This window comes from Phaenicophaeus curvirostris, chromosome 10 (genome assembly GCF_032191515.1).
Source record: "Phaenicophaeus curvirostris isolate KB17595 chromosome 10, BPBGC_Pcur_1.0, whole genome shotgun sequence".
NCBI lineage: Eukaryota > Metazoa > Chordata > Aves > Cuculiformes > Cuculidae > Phaenicophaeus > Phaenicophaeus curvirostris.
The window spans coordinates 11,039,995-11,063,439 of NC_091401.1; the positions used below are offsets into that span (position 1 = coordinate 11,039,995).

The following is a 23,445-nucleotide window of genomic DNA, read 5'->3' on the forward strand; positions in this document are numbered from 1 at the left end:
ACTTCAGGAGTCTTCCTAGGGATTCCTTTTCAATAAGGTCACAACGAATCAAGTTTTACAGCATTTCAGGATAATGTTTAAAGCCACATTAGATTCCTCTCCAACCACCCACTGATTACAGTAGCAACTTGGAAAGTGTAAGGTATGTAGAAGCCAAATGTTTTGATAAGATTAAAAAGGCACCAGACTAGAGTTAGAGCACACACACAGGCTATTTTGGTTGCAGAGACTGAAGTGAAATTAGACAAAGGGATCAAACTGCTACCAGAGATACAGAATAGTTTCAGGATGATGCATCTATGCAATGAACTTCTAACATATATCTCTATAATTTATTAAATCTACATATGCGTAAAGCAAGGTGCAGAGAGCCTAATACAAAAAGCATTCACATGATAGTACCTAGATTACTCCTGAAGTTCTCACAAGGCCCCAAGTCAGCACACTTTTCAGCAATGCTGTGAATCACATCCGATGCAGAATTATTTCATATTTGAGCAGGAAACCTGGATAGCTTAGCCTGAAAATCAATGCTCAGTGAATCTAGGGAAAGTCAGAAATAGAGTTCAGGTGACCTCCCAGTCCAAAGTTTAGTCTATGAAACCTCAGCTCATTCTCAATTTGCATAAAAACAGGATAAGAGCTCAAAGGCAAAAGCTACTGCAGATGTTTGATTCGCTGAATCTCTGGTATAGTGTAAGAGAAAAATCCTAAATCATAAAGGAAAAGGCAACAGAAAACAACCCAACCTGAAAGATTAAGAAAAAAAAAAAAATCTATTTCTTAATCACAGTCCAAAGAATTCTTTACTTTGTGATGGTTACACAGCATGTGAAATTTCAGTTTTTGACTCTGCAGCAGTATTTGTGCACATCATTACACTAGTTTGCCTCCCTGTTAGTCGGCCAGAAATCCCCCACGTCACACCTGCAAGTACAGGTGCAAACTAATAAAGGGACACTGAGCAGTTCAGCAGCGACCCAGACTGGCATTACGCTTGTTGCCCCTTTCTATTCCAGATCACTGAGATAAACATTCGATATTGTAAATGTTTGCAAAAGACAACAGGAAGCACCACAAGCATCACAGCAACATTAACATCAGCCACTTTGCCTGCTGGTAAAGGTTTAACTTTAAATGATCTGTAGCACACTGCTTAGTCCTCCCACAACACAACACTACTTGAAACAACTAGGATATTTGCCAAGAGATGACAGGCACTTCTGCCTCTTCCTTTACTCACAAAGATGCTGGCAAGCACTTAGAAGTTGGAAACACATCAGCATTAGTAACTACCTATTAAATTTAACATTTAGAAGCCAGGTCCGTAACCACCACAAAATACCCTCAAGCTAATTCTCTACTGCACATTTCCTCTTTTCTCTCACTCAACACACATAATTTGTTCAACCCTACCTTCTTTGCCTCCTCATCCTTCTTCGAAGGCTGCTGGAAGAGACCAGTTGGTTCTGATCTTTCACTACTTCCCTGCAAAGAGCAACTGTAGTTTCAGGTGCTGTGCTAGGAAGTGAGAGCACTCTGCACATGTGAAACCTGTTTGTAATTGCTAGCATCTGGGCAAGAGCTCATTGTACTGGGGCAAAAAATTTGCGGAAGTTCCTTATCCACTTTTTAGTTTACATCATGATCCTTGGCTCCAAATCAGTGGTATGAAGGGTTTCTTCACACTGGCCATAACCTTTGGGCCAGGATTCAGAGTTGGAGCCAGCACCCATGGTTTTTGGTTTTTTTTACCTCAGGTGAAAATAGGAGAATGAAGGCTGAGCAGGAAGAAATGGAATGAATGGAAAGATATGAGCAAGTATGAAAGAGGAGTGAGTGGGATTTTAACTACAGCATGCATGTAATAATTAAGACCAATGTAGTTCACAAATATTTGCTGGTTTTCTCTAGAAATACCAAGTAGGAAGTTCTATTACAAGTAGCAAAACTGGCATTTTAAATTAATACTTTATTACACAGCAAAAAGGTTAATACAAAAGTACTCAGAGCAAGTGCATAACAACACCCCTTTCACATGTGTGAATATTGTGATGCTATTTATGTCTTTTATTATTAAAAATGTTACAAGTTAAAAATTATACCAGAAAAATGGGGCCATCTTACCAGGTTTATTCATGCTTCTCACCATTTTTCTCAGGTGACTGAGGTAACAGAGCCAGACCCTTATCGGTTAGTACCCAGTGAAGAGGCAACATGAACAAATTGAAATATAAGAAAATATTCCATTTAAACATAAGGAAAAACAAACCAACTTTTTTTACTGTAGGAGTTATCAGTCACTAAGCCTGTTGCCCAGAGAAACTGTGGACTCTCCATTCTTTGGAGGTATCCAAACCCACATCACTTCTGGGCAGCCTGCTTGGCTCGCAGTGATCTGTGTTGCACTAGACGATCTCCAAAGGTCCCTTTCAACTTCTGATATCAACAAAGTCAAACCTATCAAAATCTAGGTAACTCTTCTAATTCAGCAAAGCTGAGGGTGAACAAAGAGGGTAAAACAAAATACATCTGAAAGACTGACTTTATTGACTATGAAACTCACAAAGTCGGCACATACCAAACCGGACCTTTCCTTCTCTTCAGTCAGTGCCATATTCTGCAGGTGTTATCCTTGCTTCCTAGCAATAAACACACATTGTGAAGGAATCATTTAGCTGTATCACACAATATATCAATTTTTCTTAACACCTATATGAGCAATATTTTGATCCTGCATCACATGTTTTGATACTTGAGTCAAAAGATTGAAGTGATCGCAAATACTCTGTTCATGTCAAGAGTTTTTGTCTGAAAAGATGGAAACCTGAACAGAATTCAGTGCCAGATACACAGAAGGTGCTTCCATTTAAAAATTTTGCCTTTTGCTCATCCAGACCTCCCTGGCTGCAATGCACTGTGAGAAAATGCCTGGTGCTGGTATAGGCGCAGAGGAGAGGTGGTAGGGTTTACCCATGCCTTTATACAAATTTTTTCAAAAGTAAGTTTCTAGCTTGTCCTGACTATACTTTAAGTCACTTCTGGTATCTGTATCTGGGATAGAGCCTCAGGAAAATTTTCAGACTCTTCTTACCATAACAAGATCCGAAACATCTCTCAAAAGAAAGAAAAAAAGAAAAAGGGAATATATTAGTTACCTGTAATGATTGTATCGCCTTTGTAATTGAAAGCACAGGAGAATATCTCATCAGTATGACCATCTAATATCTGAAGGCAGCATCCAGTAGCAGCATCCCAGAGTCGAGCTGTTTTATCAGAGCTGGCTGTTAGTATACGATTGCCTTTAGGGTTGAAACATACCTTTAAAAAAAACACAGAAAGGAATTATATTACTTAGCAAGTTAATATGCCTAGAAAGGGAAGCATATCTAGTAACTAAAAGATGAGAAGAAATGAGCAACTCTTGCATTCAGATTTTCCTAAAATTAAGGATTTATCCTAAAATTAAGGATAGTATTCCACTAGAGTCACTCTAGCAAACTTCTGTGACTGAAAACTTTGTGTATGTACAAATGTCTGTATACAACGACCTTACTCTTTGGAGAAGAGAAGGCTCCAGGAAGATCTTATAGTGGCCTTCCGGTACCTGAAAGGGGCCTGCAAGAAAGCTGGGAGGGACATTTTACAAGGGTATGGAGTTATAGGATGAAGGGGTATGGCTTTAAATAAGAAGGGGAAAATTTAGATTAGACATTAGGAAGAATTTCTTCACACTCAGGGTGGTGAGGCACTGGAACAGGCTGTCCAGGGAAGCTGTGGCTGCCCCATCCCTGGAGGTGTTCAAGGCCAAGTTGGATGGGGCTTTGAGCAGCCTGGGCCAGGAGGAGGTGTCCCTGCCCATGGCAGGCAGGGGAGGAACTGAATGGTCTTTAAAGTCCCTTCCAATCCAAACCATTCTATGATTCTACTATAGGATCAAGACTTCAGAATATTGTCCCCGAAATCATAATTTATTTACAACTGTAACAACATTATTCTGATGTAAAATTTATATATATTTCATAGAGTTCTACATTACATTATATATGCCTCTGTAATATCAAAGCTTCCACTGAAGACAACATATTTTGTAGCATGTCTTCCTATTTGTTAAACATCCATTGCCAAAATGGCATGTATTTCCAGATAATCAGATATATTTTTATAGCACTAACTGGACAATACCAAGTTATTATATAACACTAAATTTCTTAATTAGTGATGGCAAAATGCCAAAATTTTATTATTATTTCAGTTACAAAACACATCAAACAAAAACAGTACAGAATTTGTGTACTAGCCTGGAAGCTAGTGACAACTATCCATTTGAAAGAATAAGGGAAAGCTGAAAGCAGTAAATAAGAAAGTTTGAAAAATACATACAGTTTTGGTAGTAACTAAATCTATTTGGAATTGAACTTCAGCATTCAGAATTGAGCCAGACCAGTACATGACCACAGTCCTCATGACCAAGTGATCTTTGAAACAGGCTTTACTTTATATTTCCAAGTCCCTTCTGCACTTTTGAAAATAAGCCTCCATATATTTTGAAACAGAATTATGTTTTTTCTGTTCCATTGCATAAATCAGAGACAGAGAAATGCAGAGAAATGAAACAGAGTAAAGAAAAGCAGATCTGGTAGAAGCAAGGAAGAAGAGTGATGGTAAAAGCCTCAGAGGGAACAGCCTTGAAGATATCATCAAATGACTAAATAACTTGTGCTTATTCTGTCAGAGAATCTGGGGATTCCAAGGATGTAATAACACAAGTAAAATTTAGTACAGGTCAGAGAGAAGTTCTGTTTATGATGATAACAGTGACAGAACATCTCCCCCTCTGTTTCCCTGTTCTCTACCAAGTGATTGCAGAGACCCAGCTTACTTACTGTTTTGGAAAAATGAAAGACGTAAGCAAAACCAATAATTTCAGTGTTAACTAGATGAGGTATTCTCTTGCTAACTGCCCCAATTCTAAGGAATCAAGTAATAAATAACATAATGATCTGGAGAGATGTCTTTTGGTGGAGCCTGCAGGAGTGGCACACCCAGTATTATCTTAGCTCAGAGGGGGGAGTTGGAAAACTGACTGACAGCTTTTAGTCAAAAGGAACATTCTTTTAGTAAAGATAACTTTGCAGACAGACTTCTCAACCTTAAATATTAGTAGTTTTACCATCACATTCTTCTACAGTATTCTTGTCTCACAGAATAACAGGTGGATTGGATGTCACACATAATCAAATAAAAAAGGTGCAAACCATAAAGAGCTTACCTTTGAAATTTCACCTTCATGTCCTTCTAGCTTTGCAATGCACGTCTTCGTTTCTGCATTGTAGACTCTTACTGATCCTGTTGTGGTAGATTAGGAGCCATTTGTGACAGTCTTAGCCAAGCGTTTCAATAAGAACATTTTAAAAAGGTCTAAGGGTCTCATCCTCAGGTTTTATTTCAAAAGAAATAGAAGACAACCTTAACATAGTTCCCTCCAAGGATAAAGTATGTCAAAAGGATGTAATCTGGTGGGAAAAGTTTGACTTCTTAGTGGTTTCTGCTGAAAAAATTCTAAAATGTGAATACAAATGTCCACATAGAACACAAAACACTAAGTCTGTCATTTCAAAATGCAGGTACAATATATTCACAACGTCTTCACTATATTTCAAATATTTATTATATTTAATAAGCTATTAATTATATTTCATAAGCTATTGATCACCTTTTAGGAAACTTTATACACTGTCTTATATCTTACTTCAGCAACGACAGCAAATCAAATCGAAAGTGTCCCTCATCCAGCCTGGTGTCCTGCTTCTCAAAGTGCAAATCAAAACACTTAAGTATGTAAAAATAATATAGTATTGTCATTACGTACTATAATATAACACTGTGCAGGTGAACACAAAAACTGTTTATTGCAATTCCTAAAAAAATAACAGGCATGCAAAACTGCTGGATACCAATAAAAAACAAAATCATTTTTTTCACTCCCTCTTTATAGTGTGCCCTCTTGCTGTGCATCTGGAAAGCCTAGCAGCAAACCCACCATTAAGATTCCAACTACCTTTTGCATTTAAGCCTATATTTGAGCTACCCACATCCAACTTCACTCAAAAGCGACTTACTAAAATATTTAAAATGTATTTCCAGCCACAACTGAAATGTTTCCCTATAAATTTGAAATTCAAGGGGGAAGATAACATTGATTAAAGTGTTAAAAATAAGGAAATTTTCACTGGGAAAATTTCTCAAGTTTAATGCCAGACTTTCCATGATCCAGAGTTTTGAGTCATGACACTCGTCTTTCATCAAGCTATATTCAAAGCAAAACCAAAGGAAAAGGACGTGTGTTTTATGCTACTGCTGCAACTCTTATCACAGCCCCAGTCACTTCACTTACCATCAGCAGAGGCAGTTGCGATACGCTGGCCAACATAATCAAAGCAGACATCCAATATTTCATCATTGTTACCTGCTAAAGTTGCTATATGTGTCCCAGTCATGGCATTCCATAGCTGCATAGATAAATATGGGTAAATTTTTTGCTTATTTTGGCTAATTTACTTAATCTTTTGATCCATAAAGCAACATGAATAGACCCATTCTGATGTCTGACAATGTATTATATTAACATGAAACCTGGATGTAAATCAATAAAAAGTTACTGTCTAGTCAGTTGAATGAAGTCCTATGTATTTTTTAGTTCAGTGTTTTGATTAAATGAACCTTAAAATATATTTTGTTATTTAGCCAGACTGCACTGAAATTATTATGCTTATATGTTTTGAATTTAGTTGTGACTTCTTTAATGATTTACATATACTAGTTAAAAATAATTCTCTTCCATTAACAAAAGATGTATTTTTATATATAAAAGGACATATTCAGTATATACTCAGCTTTCTTACCATGCATGTTTTGTCCATTGATCCAGTGACAATAAGAGAACAGTCCCAGTTAAATTGTGCACAGCTAATCTCTCCTCGGTGGCCTATTAAAGTGTGTAACATCCTACAAAAAAAAACAGTTTATGTTTTGTGTGTGTATTTTTACATACATATATAAATTATAAGTAAGTTTATAAAATGGTCTAGTTAAGGTGTAAAGTCTTCACCATTTTATCCATTAAAGTAATGAAATGGATCAGTACAGCTCATTAGGATTCTAGTACTACATCAGTTTCATTTTGTTATCTCTGAGACAGACAGGCAGCAAGAAATAAAATGGAAAAGTCCCCCTTTCTCTTTCAAAAATAGTTTAGTGAATATATTTCCAGCGTAATGCAATGATTTACAGTGCCAGAGATAGGTTTCTTGCATTCATTTACATACTAAGCACATAAAATCAATTTAATATATAGATGCCTTAGTATTTGCACCACAGTTGCAAATAAGAAGAAACTCTCTCTCTCAGAGCAACCCTGCTTCCCAGCACTTCTGATCCTGTTTACCAGTTCTTGATTTATCAAACAAAGCTCTGAAGACTCTTTTCACTGAGCTATAGCTTACTGTATCTGCCGTTGATGAAATACAGACCTGTATTACACAAGCATGTTCCCTGCCTTTTTTTTTATTATTTCATTTCATTTCAACACTTTGAGAAGAAAATCCTGAACCTTCTTGAGGTTTCTTGGCCCTACACCAACTTCCCTCAAGACAATTTTGGATACTACCCAGAAAAGAGTGAGGAACATGGGCACTCATTAGAGTCATCTAACAAAATTAAAAGAAACTTCATGTCCAAACTCAGATTAGGAAAGCAAAGTTTCTCAACTGTTTTTTTTGATGAAAGACAGGCACACACATCCTTACGTACAAGATTTTTGCAAATCTAGTTGAACCTGTATACAGAAAAGTGTGATTTGCTTACAGTCCTTCTGATTGCAACTTTTTGTTATTCCTAAATGCATACATTCCCAGCTGCAATCTAAAAGGCTGAATGCCGGCCCTGGTACAATTATGTTGCCTGCTAGCTGATTGCCAGAGCTGCCAGCATTTAAACAAGAATTTCCTCCTTCATATTCCACTTCTTGGTATTGACCCTACTGTGAAGTCCGCGTTAATACCTTAGGAAAAATGTATCCAACATGAAAATCTCAAGACTTTCACTTCGCTGCAGGCTCAGACAAGAAGAAGCTCTTTTCAAATAGAAATGTTTGCAAGAATACCATGTTGAATAAGTTGAATGCAAAGATCCAGTTTGCTGAATGAGCACTTCTTAAGTGTTAACACACCAAACATAAAACTGCTGATGTTGAAAAAGCTCGAAGCTTATGGGATCAATCTTTAAAAGATGTACTATTTTTTTCATTGTTTTTCAAATCCCATGATTGCCCTCATTTTGAAGCTCCACACATTATTACATCAAGATATCACTAAACACACACTTTACTTTCATATATAAATTCAGAGGTATTTCTCTTGCTTTCAGAAAAAGAAAAATGACATGGCCTCTGAAAACATAATAGAATAGTTATCTTCATAATTTACTTTGTCAGTAATCAGGGAAATCACTTTATTATTCTATATATATGAGTTTCCAGTTGAAAACACAAGTGGATTTGTCAGGATAATATAACCGCTTATATTTAGCCACTACATCATTATTTGTTGGCATCATTATCGAGACATTTTGTTCTCTGTGGTCAGAGGGGCCAAATGCTCTCCTCCTTATTAATTTATACTGACATAAAGGTCTGTCTGCTTAGTTTTCTTCCATCTAGAAATTCTAGACTCCTTCCAAAACACGATTTTCCACACTGATAAAATATTTTCCTGTTTGGAGAATTCATCAGCAACAAACACAGGGCATTCTGTCTGCCTCCCAGTGCTCATAAGATGGAAACGTAGAATAAACGTAGAATAAAAACTGTATACAAAAGCATTTGGTGAACAGCATTGCTTTTCAGAGAGAATTTCTCTTTTTTCAAGAGAATAGGAATAACAAATGATTAGATGAAGGAATGCATACTCTAAATGAAGCAAAAATATAAGGTCTGTATTCTGTAGCTCAACATTGTCTCATTCATTTGTCATTGAAACATGGAATGTAAATTTATATTTATTATCACTTCAGTACCTGCCAGTGCCAACATCCCACACTGCTACTGTATGGTCGAAGGAGCCAGTGATAATCCTGTCACCAGTGGTGTTAAAAGACAACACAATGATTTCTGCTGAGTGTCCCTAGGAGAAAAGAAGTACGAGAATTCAAATGATGTTTCCATTAATATAGTTCATACGTAGCATTTTTCAGCAGCATAATCCTTCAATAACCCTCCAATATATTATTTCCTCTCTTGTCCAGTATATCGTATTTTTGACAGAAAGATCTACTGGACTGTGAAATAGTCATCATCCTGACAACTGCAAAAAAAATCAGGCATATCAGTTAAGCAGTGAGCAATTGTCCAGTGATGATGTCAGTGCATATTTTCCATATTTTATTTAAACAGAATTACCTCTGTTCACCAATACCAAAGTAGGCTGTTGTTTAGGATTTATGTGAGAGAAATGCATTGAAACAGCACAGACCAATCCAAACCTGTGGAATCTCAGCAAGCCACATAGAGCAAAGAGACATCACAATCTAGAGGTAATTGGATGGCTGTCCTCTGCTGATGTTTACAGGAGAAGAACCATACAGATGTAGTTCTGACATGAATGTTCTCAGAGTTACTTTATGTTAATGGAGAAGAGGTCATAATTCACAGTGTAACAACATGTTTTAATGAGCGATGGAAGGCATTCTTATTTACAGCAGTAATGTCATTTAAATGAGGAAAATCTGTCATTTGGTAAATAGGACTTCTTTTAAAATATCATAACTTTATCATTCCTTTCAAGTTTTTTTAATCTGTTTTGTAACCATGATCTCTGTGGGGCCACCTGGTAACAGACACTCTGAGTTTTGAAACTGTTGTTATGCTAATATTGTTATTTATCTCAGTTAGAAAACTAAGAAAGCAAGGAACAACTTTAAAAACATAAGGAAGGCAAACATACGCTTAAAGTGACTATTTCTTCTCCTTTCTCTATATCCCACAATTTGGCAGTGCTATCCATGCTTCCAGTTGCCACCAATGTGCTCTGAGGATTAAAGGCTAAACAGACCTGTAGTAAGAAACATTGGATGTAAGAAGTGGGAAAGCATTTATATACATTTTCTCAAAACCAATGTATTAATATTTTTAAACAAGACAAAAACCTGACTTAATACTTTATGGAATACACAAAAATTGTAGAGTTCTTCCAGCAGTTCACCAGAAGAGCAACAAATCCTTATCAAATTGCCCTGGACAGCTACTCAAATCAAATGGACTGGTTGGCTGCTTTGCAATAGCAATGCATTAAAAAGACTTATTGGAAGATTTCCCATATTTTTTTCTGAGCCTATATAAAAAATCCACCATTTCAGTGCCTCATTTTACATCACAGGGAGAAATTATTTAGTTCTCAATGTTTTAATGAAAACTGAGGCTGCAGCACTTTGTTAATTTATTATCAGGTCTTAGTTAACTGACAGTGAACTACTTATTCAGTATCCGAATGGATAATACAATAGATAAACTTATGCAATCTTAACAAACAGCTACAAATTTCTGAACCTCCTTCTCCAATGCCAGGAAGTTTTAATCATACAGTTCCACACCCTTGCATGCACACTCTTCCCAACTCAAAGGATGAGTGCGTAATAAGCACACTCACAATTTTATCAGAGCATTATGTTCCTCTACCTGCACACACCTTCCCTAGGAGACACGACTGCTCTGGCTTTAGTAGAAATTTGCATATACACATCGTGCCTGGCAGGACAAAGGGGTGTTTTTCTTGAACCCCATACTGACAGCCCACTAGCCAGATGCAACGAACTCATGGTGTGTCCAAGAGGAAGGCCACACTTTCTAGCCTAGGCAGAGATTGTGATGCCCAGCAGACAACAGATGCTTCCAAAGTCTTCCCTACCTTGTTATAAATTGTCCTGATTCTTTCATACTTCATTTTGGGCTTTTCTACTTCTTTATTTCAAAACTCTCCTTCACATTCTCTAGTTACTGTTCAATCTGACTGAAGATAATCTCTGACACTGTCATTTGGTAGGCTTCCTCTTTAACTTTAGCAGTTTGGGGCAAAGGCCCTCCAGACAGTTTTGTGTACCCACAAACACACTCTGTAAACTCACACTCTTAACTTCACGGGTGTCATTATTCAAGTGCCTGCCAAGGGTGCCCCTACAATATCGTATCTGTTTGTGAAAAAGCAAGAACAAAAGCTCAATTTCCTTAATTCATTTTTTCACATTAAAAAGTAGTGTAGTCATCTTCCCATTCTCTGTAATCATTCAATATGATTTTTCTGCTAATAAGGGATAGGAGGTGACATGTAGGTAGGAAAACAGTAGCTGAGCTCCTTAACGCATTTTCACTATGTCCGTTCCTTTTGTTCTCTTCTTTTTATTCTGAGTAACTCTGGCCACACCCTTGACAGATTGTATCATACACAATAAAGTGTGAGATTCTTACTATGTGATTCTTACTACTTTTCAGAGAAACACATCATTTTCTGCTGGCTATTATCTCCTACTAATTACTTGCTGGCACAACCTGTAACACTTTGAGTCTAATCTAACCCTTACAGAAGTCAGAAGAAACTGAGAGGCCGTCAAATATTTAGCTGACTGATCTGCGGAAGCAAAATCACAGCAGCCTATCTCAATAAGCAAACATGTTCTCTATTGTAAGGGATAAGTGTTTCAAAGTATCCAGAGAATCAAACCCCACTGAAATCAACCTCCCCTCCCACCAAGGTTAACAACCATTTTCTCACACCAGTTACAGGCCTTACGTTCTACAAACTAATTTCCAATTGTTCCCAGAAACAATTTCCAGAAATGCTTTATTGAATAATGATTGCATTGCTATTTTTGCTAAGAAAATATATTCTGCATTCAAATTAAGCATTTCAGTGGATTTGCCATGATCTTTTCAATCATAGTGCTGTACATCAAGATATTGGTTATTGGTGACAGGGCTCCTAGTGCACTGGGAAGGAAACGAACCATTTTTAACCTTAAACTGTTTCTGTTTCATGTAACTTTGACATTTCAGCATCCCACATACTCTAAGTTAACACACCTAAATTTCAGAAATTCATTCTTCTATGGCTCCTATCAGTCTTGTACATGAACTACAGATTTCAGCATGAAAGACAGCAATACAAGTAATGACGTTCTTGTGTATTTAGTTCTGCAAAAATGAAAGGCAATGCAAAATATCACGAAAAAAAGAGATATCTAAACAAATCAAGGAACAAATACATGCAATTAATAGAAAATTCCAGTTGTTAATGGTATTTTTCAAAAGTGTTTTAACATTTAGCAAACAAGGGAAATTGTAACAAACTGTAACATATTTCAAATTACAGAATTTATTCTGTTTTTTAAGAACTATATTGCTATCATTTCTTGTAGTGCAGAAACGTTCACAAGATCTGCATGTGTGAAAGATTCGGCAGAATATCTGCCCCTTCCAATGTCAGCTCACAGGTCCGTGGAACCCACAGCCACCACTGATGGTGTGAGGAAACAGAAAGGAATAAGAAATGTACATCAGTACTTACTATTTCTGCACTATGTCCACTGAAAGTATGATAACATTTTCCTGTTTCTGTACTCCATAGTCTGCAGGTTTTATCAAAAGATCCAGTGGCAATCTTGTCACTAAACAGAAAAAAGTCCTGTCATTTTTATTTAGAAACCTTTGACTTCAAAGACAGTAGAGCTTACAGAAACAATATCCAGTTGTCAAAGCCTGCATGCATTTTGGTACATTTTGCTGCGCTACGAGATCCTGGAACAGGATTTCACAAACAGAAGTTATGTTAAGAGAAAAAATGAGTATATATAATTAGTTTCTAAATGAAGCACTGTGCCTCTCTATTAGCACAGAAGATGATAACCTACATTAGAGATGAGGTTATCTGCTGTACTTCCAGATGTATTTAAATGTTATGTCATTCCATCTGATAGTGTCTGTTTATCTACAATTATAAAATCTTTATAAGCAGGTTTACCCAAATTTCAGAGGTCAAACTCCACTGCCACTGAGGTGAGTGGAAGTGTTGTGACCACTGCAGTTAGAGCAAGACTGAACTGAAGGGAGGTACCCAGAAAACATAGCAAGGGGCATTGTATCAAAACCTAAAAAAAGCAGAAAAAATGTTCTGTTTTTATTGAACTTTTAAGTTAAAAGTAGCTCAAAGTTCTCCTCAGGTTTTTGATCACTGTATAGTGCTTCTTCACTTCTATGTTAGTCTAGTTATTGGCCTTTGCACAGATTTTTTTCATAGCTTAGTTTCTTCATGGTATAACATAAACAATTTCATTAATTTCAAACATAAAACAATTTCATTAATTACTTTTTTCAAGTAAGGAATAATACCAAAATATAAGACATTGACACAGTGGGTTCTGAATTAGATAAAGTCTTTTCATCTGGAAAGAAATTATGATAATCCAAATAGTGTAATGACAAGTCTTTAACATTTATTTCCAGAGGTTAACTGGATGTTGCTTAACTGATAAACAGGACATCTAACAGTGCAAGAAATAAGACGATTAAATATAAAGCTAGGAATTATTTTCTATTATTTTGCAGAGAAGCAAGATGCTTACTTGCACATGACAACATGAAGCAAATGACAATGCAACTTCTGTAGCTAACATAATTCCCTGCACCTAACAAATGCTAATTCTAACCTAGGGCAGTCGTTGCAGAAAACGAGAGGCTTCATTTCACATTTGACATTCATAGGGCGGCACCCAGTGGATTTTACAAAAACTACCCAACAGCTCTGACACTGTCCTAAAAAATGATGAATGTGCAATGCCAAATAGAGAAATCTAGTTTTGTTATGACAGAAATGTTCTTTCTCCTTAACTAAAGAAACACGAGCTGTCATAAGTACTTTTACCTCACAACACATACAAGTACTGGAGGCAGTAAAGAATTATTAACATTCAGAACATTATCTGAATGTGTAGATATTATTGAAATGAATCTGTGTTTCAATATATTAAACTGACACTTGTATTTTTCAAGACACTGAGGTTTATGCTTTAAATCTCTAAATTTCATTTAAAAAAATTATAGCAGAAAAGATGCTTGAATGTATATCTTATACAAATAATATACAGTGCCATCCCATGGTGATTAGCTATAGTTGAACTTTACCAGGTCAGAATTTGAACTCTTTCAATTTGAGATACTCTATTTCATGTGAAAGTTTGAGTTCTGTATCTGCAAAATAACATGATTAGCAATTGTGGTGTATCTCAGAGAAAATTTATTTACCCATAGGGATTATTGAAAGCTATTGCATAAACAACATTTCTGTGTCCCTCCAGCGTATGCAGCTCTTCTCCTGATGCAGTATCCCATATTTTACAGGTTCTGTCATAGCTTCCAGTGATAAATCTAAAACAAAGAGAAATTAATTTCCAAATACAGTAAATACCTTACTGGTCCTGGTGCACGGTCAAATTAGTCATTTCCACAGATTTCAGTTAGCCCTGTTTCAGAGCCTAAACCCCTTCTTTCTTTCAAAAACATAGATAAATGACTACAGAGGGTCCTTCTCTTTTGATTTTTAAAAAAATATTACTCATGAAAAACTTGTTTCTAATGTTTAACACGCTTCAACTAAAAAGCAAGCCAATGATTTCAAGAACTGAAGGAAAAAAATGATAAGGCATATGCCCATAGTAAAATCAATTAATATGAAATTCTACTATAGTGCAGATCTGAAACGAATTTACATCAAAGACTCGTTAGCTTTTAGTAATATTCATTTTATTTTCACAAAGGTGCTTCTTTCTGAAATATGGTACTTGTCAACTACCACCTAGGAAGAAAAAAAACTACATAAATTGATTCTCATCATCTACCCTTTTTGCATCTTCCATCGATGCTCCCACAAGGGCCTGAATACCAATCCTCAATCATATTTGCAGCTGATTATAAGTAGCACAGCTAAAGACTTTTTGCAGCAAGATAAGAGCACTGAAATTCTCTTACATTTTAATTTACAATTACAAAACTTCAATTAGAGATTATTTATTTTGATTTTGAAAACGACTTACCGAGAACCAGATTTGTTAAATGCTACGTTAGTCAGTGGCAATATATGTGCTCTAAGTACCTGAAATAGAAGGGCAGGGAGAAGAAAACAATATCAGATCTAAGTTAAAAAAATAATTGCTTAAAATATTCAGTAGCTTAATACTTTCTCCTCCTCCTGTCAGATCAGCAGTTACTACTGTAATACATTAATCCCGAAATGTAAAAGCCCCCATGCCTCAACAGGTTACCACTGCAGCTATTATGTGGTATTTTTTTCAAAGTTCTATTTTGCTTGAATGAACTGTCTTTTGCCCTGTGTTTGCTTTCTCTCCACCTTCTCTGAGACAAGCAAAGTAGCACTAGACCAGAGCAGAAAGGGCAAATCCAGCTGAGGGAGGGGAGCATGCCAATGAGATCACTGATGAAAGAAATCCCAACTAGTATTAAACTTTATGTAGCGAATCAAGAGACCTAGCTGAACTGAGTGCTTTGAGTCTTTTAGGTTATGGGAGCTTTCCACTAGTACATAATTTTGTTTTAAAAAAGAGGAACAGAAATAGGCTGCATCTATATCCTATGAGTTCATGACAAAAAAAAAAAAAAGCATTCAGAACCATAACAAAGATACTTATTGAGGTAAAATTCAAAGAGGGAATTTCAAACTTGATGTCTGCCTGTATTGTTTAAGTAGTGGAGGTCATTTTGTCCTAACATTGCTTTTAAGGTCCTTTAATGAGACAGAAGGGATGTTTCACGTATATGGACTCAAACCCATAACAATACATATTAAGGTTTATTAAACATAGGTGAAAATGGTTTTGGGTGTTACCAATGAAAATCAGTGTGCCATGATATCCTGAAAATGACAAATACAGGCAATCTGGCTAAAAACCATACGGTGGTTACTGCATAAAAAGGTTTGCATTTGAACAACTTTCACCTATTACAAGCTGGCTTCTGCTTGAGTCTAAAGAGTAATAAAATCATAACCTGGGAAGTCACACCAGCTGCTGAGAGTGAAATAAAGGGATGTTAAAAATACACCAGTGGTCCACTAGGTCTTCTCTAAAGTGTAAGAATAAAGAAGAAATTATTTATGGGCAATACCATTTAATCACTGACATAATGTTCCAAGTCAGGATATTCTATGACTCTCTGATATCAACAGAGCTTCAACTTTTTCATCTTATCTCTAGCTTTCCCAGCTGCTTGTCTCTAAAAGGAAAATGAGGGAGCTCAGAGGTTGTCTAGGCAGATGACTAGGGTCTGATAAAAGTGGAAGGGAAATAGCAATGGTCAAGTGAGAGAGAATCAGAACAGGCATTTTACATCAGAGAAACAGCAATTTCTGTTCTCTAGAGAAAGTAAGAAAGTTGTACTTTCAGCTGCAGCAGTGGTACTGGGCAATTCGGATGTGGAAATGATAGAAATATTTTGCTTTTTTACAAACAACCAGGGTATACAAATATCTGCAAATGAGAATGGATAATGGAAAACGGGATAAGGAAACTGATGGAAATGTTATCCATTAAATTTTAAGGGATCTGTGCAGACATCTCTGAACAACAGAAGTATTTAACAATTATGGAAAAAAGGGAGGAAAACAAGATGGGTTTATGTTCATTTTCAGACCACAGCACTAATTCTATTCCTCCATCGCCCAATGCTACAGTTGCTTCATCCACAGAACTCGAAGCCATCAAGAACTGCCTGTGCAAATGATACAATAATCAAACCCTGAGGCAATATTAAAAATATATACATATATATCGGTTCCGCAAAATTTGCTACAGCAGTCCCTAAGATAAAACTCTGCAAATCCCTACAGCTGACCATTGCTAGGTAACAGTCTAGACTCCAAGAAATTGTTACAAAGCTTATTTCTCTGCAGGGTGCCTAACACAACACTGTCACCACAATTACTGGAAATAACAAAAGGATGGGTTTATACACTCATTGAAGATTATGCTCCCATGCAACAGGAAAAAAAATATTCATTTCCAAACAATGCAAACATGCGGAACATTACTTAGAAAAAAAAATCAGTCCCACCCATCTCTTGCATTTTATCAGTATCTCAGAAGCACCCGATACTCATGTTTCATTTACAAGTCTTAAATGGAACTGAAACAAAACAAGTTGTTTTCACATACTTCTAACTACTCTTGAGTGAAGGAAATAAGTGAGCATTGATTGGATTTGCCTGCCTTTAGTATTTCCAAATACAGAAACTTAAGTGTCATATTTACTCAACAACGAACAAATACATCTTTTACACTGCAGTTTAAGCAAGCACTTGATGATTTGCCAGTCTCTGCAATGAGCAAAGTATTTTAAAAGCTTGTGGAAAGCAAAGAATTACCTCAGTAGAGAGCATAAATTTTAAAAGTTTCTGTTCTGGTTTAAGGTAAGATGCTTTATTATAGAGCTCTGTTTTCAAGGTTAGATACACAGACCTTTGCAGAATTCACCCAGATGCATACCATTGGTCAGAAGAATGCAAGTTATATCTAGCAGCATGTAAAGGGGTGTTTTAGACAAACAAACAAACACAAAACATCTTTTTCTCTCTAAATTTAAGGTAACAATCAATAACAGAACACTAGCCAGCAATTTTTAACAGCTACACATTGCCATCTACTGACACAATAAATATAAAACATTTAATTTTTCAGATTGCAACATGCAGTCTCTGGAAGTAATTTTATTTTTTATTTCCACAATTAAATATAAGTAAACCTATTCTCTTCTGTCAGACTGAATCCTGGATTTAAAGGCCTGAAAGATCTCTCTAATCACTTCCCTTAAAGAGCTTACTAATTTAAAATAAATTTTTTTAAGTGCTGCCTTTAAGCTGAATATCAAACTACCAATATCCAAACGTAATAGTAAGGGCAGAAAGTAATGACAACCAGTATTACTATATGTAGCAGCATACATAAAAAACTCATAATTTCCACAAAATTTAGAACAGCTAGACAAGGTTACGGATATATCTTGGGTCTGCCCCAGTAGTAATTTACTTGGGGTCTATTTACAGGTTTTGTTTAAACATAACTATGAGTGTGCTGGTCCACAGAATTCTATTCGACAAATAGGAACTATTTCTCGCCATCCAAAACAGTTGCTTCTACATAAGCCTATTTAAGCAATGTCTAGGAACAGTCACACTTACCAGCCTTTTGGGGGAATTCCTGGAAGGCGTAACCAAGTCAGGTTTAGTTGGTCTAAGCAGTGCAGATTGAAAAGAGCCAAGAATTTGGTAATAAAGTCCAAATTTTGCTCTCAGGCATAATATGCAGCAGTAAAAACATACTCGCACCATCACCACTGAAACCCCCAAAACTATTTTAAGATGCCTCTGACCTTAAAAAGTTTAAACTTTTGATCCTCTTTTTCTTCTAGCTTCTCTTGCAGTCTTTGTACTAAATACAGTACATGTTCCTTGTATGAAGCTGTGATGAGAGGTTCTCTTTTTTGAATTTCTTCTACTAAGGCTACAGCCTTTGTGCTAATTACAAGGAAAAAAAAAGAAAACAACCATTAAAAAACTCCAAACCTCTAGATTTCATCCTCTGGCAATAATTATGAATATAAACACAATAATATTATTTACTTGCAGAAAAACTGAAGTAAGCAATTAAAAGACATTCACTTATCTCATTCTGTAACAGAAAGATGGATAAATCTTCCTTGATTTCTGCACATCCTTCCTTCTCTTACTGAAGTTATTTAGTAAATATGACAGTAATACTCAGCTGGAATACAAGATTCTGTATTTAAAATAGTAGAAGAATGATTTGACTATGTTATTTTCTTTTCTCTGTGTGTGTTTTGGTGAACAAGGACATAGCTGACTCAATTACATTTAAAACAATCAAACAGAGTTGTATATGAGTATATTGTAAGACAGCAATGCTGTTATCTGAAACAATATCATACTTACTCAGGTCTAAGATTAAGTAGATCTATAGATCTGATCTTCAGCTCATCACTTTGTACATATTCCAGAATAATGCCTTTAAAAAAACGGTGATAAAAAGGTCTTAATGACATGTACAGGATTTTATAAGATGCACGGGAGACAGTGATGCTTGCACTTTTATCACTCCACTGACTTCAGCAGCCTCAATTCCAGTTGTTGGAACTAGAAGGAGGCTGACTGCTCTTCCTGAGAATTAGCAGGGTGATGAATAACTCCGAGGTGTTTATATGATAAAAGCTGATTTCATAAGCCCTGTTTTCAGAGAAACTGTCCTGAAAATATTTGCTGCAGTTTGGTGTTCTAAGAAGCCTGGAAAACACATTTTACAAAACCCATTTTATTTATTTCAGTGTTCACAAAGGCCTGTGTGCAGAAATGTGTAGAAAAACATATCACACTTTTCATTTCTAGGTATGTTCTGGCATCTTTGCACCTTCTAACGAACTGAAGTATTAAAATGTGTAACCACATTGTTTCCTGTTTTGAAGCAGATGTTAGAGAGTTCTGCTGCTCCTTGGATTTTTGCGGGAAAGGATAATTCAGATAAATTTTTCTGTCATTTTGCATTTTACCAAGTCTACAAGAAAGGTATTTAATTGAAAGAAAGTTCTGTTATCACAGTACACTTCTTGAGCTGACCATCTCCTTCTTGTTTCACTTCTGAAAATTCATCAAGTCTCCTAACAGAGTTCATGAGAAACAATGAAGACAGTCCAGCAGCATAGCTTTTCCAAGCATGGTTCTGCTCAGAAGATTAATAAAACAAAGAAATACAAATAAGAAATTTGGCAACATTTTGCTAAACCGAGATTCTGATAACGCATAAGCATTTTTTGTTGTCAACTGCTTTTGGTTTTGACATTTTAAGCTACTTCCTGTAATAAAAATTAGGGTGCTTTGACTTCACAAGGATAAGTTATTAATTACAGCCCCTGTAATTACAGTTATTAATTGCAGTTGCTTCATAGAATCACAGAATGCTTTGGGCTGGAAGGGACCTTTACAGGTCATCCAGTCCAACCCCCTGCAGGGTCAGATACATCTTTAACTCCATCAGGTTGTTCAGAGAGCCATCCAACCTGACCTTGAACATTTCCAGCTATGGGGCTCCCATGAATTCTCTAGGCAACCTTTTCCAGTGTTTTACCACCCTCACTGCAAAATGTCTTCCTTATATCCAGTGTAAATCTCCCTCTTTTCAGCTTAAAACTGTTACCCCTCACCCTGTCCCTGCACTCCCTGATAAAGAGTCCCTCCCCAGCTTTCCTGTAGCCCCTTTAAGTACGGGAAGCTGCTCTAAGGTCTCCCTGCAGCCTTTTCTTCCCCAGGCTGAACAACCCCACCTCTCTCAGCCTGTCCTTGTATGGGAGGTGCTCCAGCCCTCTGTGCATGTCCATTGCCCCCTCTGGACCTGCTCCTTCCAGCAGAAAGTCTCTCAAACAGCCAAAACACCTGCGCTCAAATAATCCAGATGCGAATGCATCATCTCTACGCTTACTGCTGCCCTGGCCGGTGACGGGGGTGAAGAAAAATCATTCTGTGAGCCACCCCTGCACCCCACACTGCCTGCTAAATGACCAGCCCTTGCCCCAGCCCAGCCTCCCCGCACCCCGCTCCGCACCCGGTGGGTAATAGCGCAGGAGCAGCCTCTTCAGCTTCATCCTCCAGCGGCTGTGGCATCAATTCGTTCCCATAGCAACGCCCAAACATCAGCTACACGCATGCGCTTCCCCTGGACGAGAAGGTCATCAGAGCAAGGGGTCTTCCATGTCTCTTCGAGCCCCACAACCAGCCTTTTGGCATCCACATGTGTGCAACCAACCTTGGAGCTGGGGCAGGAGCAGGACACGGATGCGCAACCGAGGCGGATGCCTCGGTTGCGCATCCGTGTCCTCCTCCTGCCCCAACTGTGCAGCTGCACTGCTCAAACTATATAATTCATACAGTGCTGCATCTAATTTATGACGTGGAAGGAAAGTGTCAGATCTCTAAAGGCTGGAGTGCACAAAAAAATGATGGAATTTGGGGCCCCACAGACCCATAAGTAGCAGCACAACAAATAGTCACTTAATGACTAAATAACACAGGCAAATATTTAAGAAAAAGAAGTGTAAAATCCTAATGGTTTTGATTTTTTTAAAGAGGAACTCAGGACAGATACAAGAGCATCAAAATACAGTTCGTAGAATTATAGAATGCTGGGTTGGAAGGGATCTCTGCGATCATCTGGTCCAAACTTTTTTAGGTGATATATAGTTTACATGAGATGGTCCTGTACCCTGTCAATCTGAGCCTTAAAAGCGTCCAGTGTAGAGGAATCCACCACTTTCCTGGGGAGAGTATTCCAATGATTAACTGTTCTCATGGTGAAAAATTTTCTTCTAGAATCCAATTGAGATCTCCCCAAGAGCATTACCCATTATCCATTGTCTTTTCCATGTGACTCCTCATAAAAAGGGAGTCTTCATCCTCTTGGTAGGCAGCCTTTATGCGCTGGTACATGGTAATAAGGTCTCAGCCTCCTCCTTTCAATGCTGAACAAACTCAGTTCTCTCAGCCTTACTTCACATGGCAGGTTTCACAGCCCTCTGATCATCCTAGTGGCCCTTCTCTGCCCCCCCCACCCCCATCCCCTCCTACCCCCCACCCTGTCTGCATCTTTTTTGTACAGTGGGGACCAAAAATGAATACAGTACTCTAGGTGCAGGCTGACAAGTGCTGAGGAGTGTTTCATCAATGACAGAAGAAAAAATAGATTTGAAAAGAGATAACCAAGGTGAAGTGATTAAAAGATATCGTATTAATAGAACTAAAAACCTGAGTCTGGCTTTATGCAGAAATTACTGAAGAGCATCAACAGGGGGAAGCAGTGAACAGATTTTCATTCAGTAAAACTCCTCAAAGCCCACATCGTTTATCCGTGTTCAACAGAAGACAGTCTCAGTCAGTGTGTAATGCTACGTGACTTTTCAAAAAACACCCACATGGCTCCCTACAGCTTCACTTTGAAGACAGACCTTTGGTTTTTTGAAAGCCAGGAAATAAAATACAATGACTAATTCCAGATTTAGTCTGGGACATGACTGAGGGACAAAGTGGTCTCTATTTTTTTCATTCCTATTTGTTCACTTTAATCTTTTGTCTTATTTGTATGTGGGAAGTCTTGAGGTAGATAAGTATTCCTATTGAAAACAAATAATCCAAACAGATTTCCAACTGAATTGACTTACTTGGACCAACCCTATTCAAAAATAACTTTTTGAACAATCCTGAATTTTGGTGGTCTCTAGTTTAACAGCTTTTTGTACTGGTTTAGCATAATATGTATCCACCCAGATTATAATTCGTGAATATAATTATTTTTCTGTTCTTTTAACTTAAGTGATGTTACCAATGAACATGGCAAGGACATTGCTTCCTCTGTTAACATCTTTGTTCTTCATCAGCACACATTTGTGCAACCCTTCTGGTGCCCTCAATATTACTTCTAACCAACTACAAGTGTTAAATTTTATTTTTTTAGGCAAATTTAATGGCTTTATAGATCTTTACAGCATAAGTAAGTATCTGCAGTGCTACCATAACAGATAGCAAGCATTCTCCAGTTCTGTACTTCAGGGCTGAATTAATTGAATCAACTACTGCAGTTCTCTAGAACAATCATTTTTTCCACATTTTGCATATAATATGCAAAAAGCGGGGTTTTGTGTGTATGTGTGTGTGTGTTTTCTTTTCATGAGATACAGAAAGGGCAAATGCAACCCAGTCTAAACAGAGGAGAGGGAAGTGGAGAGGCTGCAGAGCTCCATGACATCAGTACCCGGTGGTTCATACATTCCCTCCTCACTTTGTTGTTATAAATCTCCATCTGAACATGCACCCCTCACAGATTAAGAGGCAATAACTACACTGGCAGGTAATAAGTCAAATCAGGCCTTGACTAGCCTCTTTTCCCTGCATTAGATTCAGGAGCAGTGGAGTCATGGCAGAAATCAGCCCCTCTTACCTCTGGGCTTGCTACCCAGCCTGTCCCAGAGAGGCGCTGGCATAATGGCATTGCTTGCACTGGACATAGAGTAACTGGAAAACATTGCTGATCACTGGAGCGGGAGACAAATTTCTAACACTATGCTGAGATGAAGTTTTTCCCAGAGTGTCACCCAGGACATGCCTGTCTGCAAAATAAATATATAGTAGCTAACAATAAGTCTTTCTGCAAAACACAACCAGAGCTGTAGCACAGATAGAGTTACATGAGGAGACTTCAGGCAGCAAAGGCAAAAACTGCAGTGAAGGAGTGAAAAGAAGGACTTAAACACAGCTATTTACTTGAGGACTAGACAAG

General features: G+C 37.3%; 1 protein-coding gene across 1 annotated transcript; it reads right to left on the minus strand.

Annotated features, from left to right (window-relative positions):
* Nucleotides 1-2,186: 2,186 nt before the first annotated feature.
* Nucleotides 2,187-20,808, minus strand: DAW1 (dynein assembly factor with WD repeats 1). The gene is made up of 13 exons (XM_069864663.1): nt 20,722-20,808; nt 19,062-19,134; nt 18,482-18,626; nt 15,136-15,194; nt 14,348-14,470; nt 12,615-12,714; nt 10,002-10,109; nt 9,076-9,182; nt 6,906-7,008; nt 6,398-6,512; nt 5,273-5,349; nt 3,159-3,321; nt 2,187-2,642 (listed from the first exon to the last, which is right to left on the minus strand). Exons 1-13 carry the CDS (start codon nt 20,759-20,761, stop codon nt 2,608-2,610), a joined length of 1,248 nt encoding a protein of 415 aa, XP_069720764.1. The 5' UTR covers nt 20,762-20,808; the 3' UTR covers nt 2,187-2,607.
* Between the last annotated feature and the right edge of the window lie 2,637 nt (nt 20,809-23,445).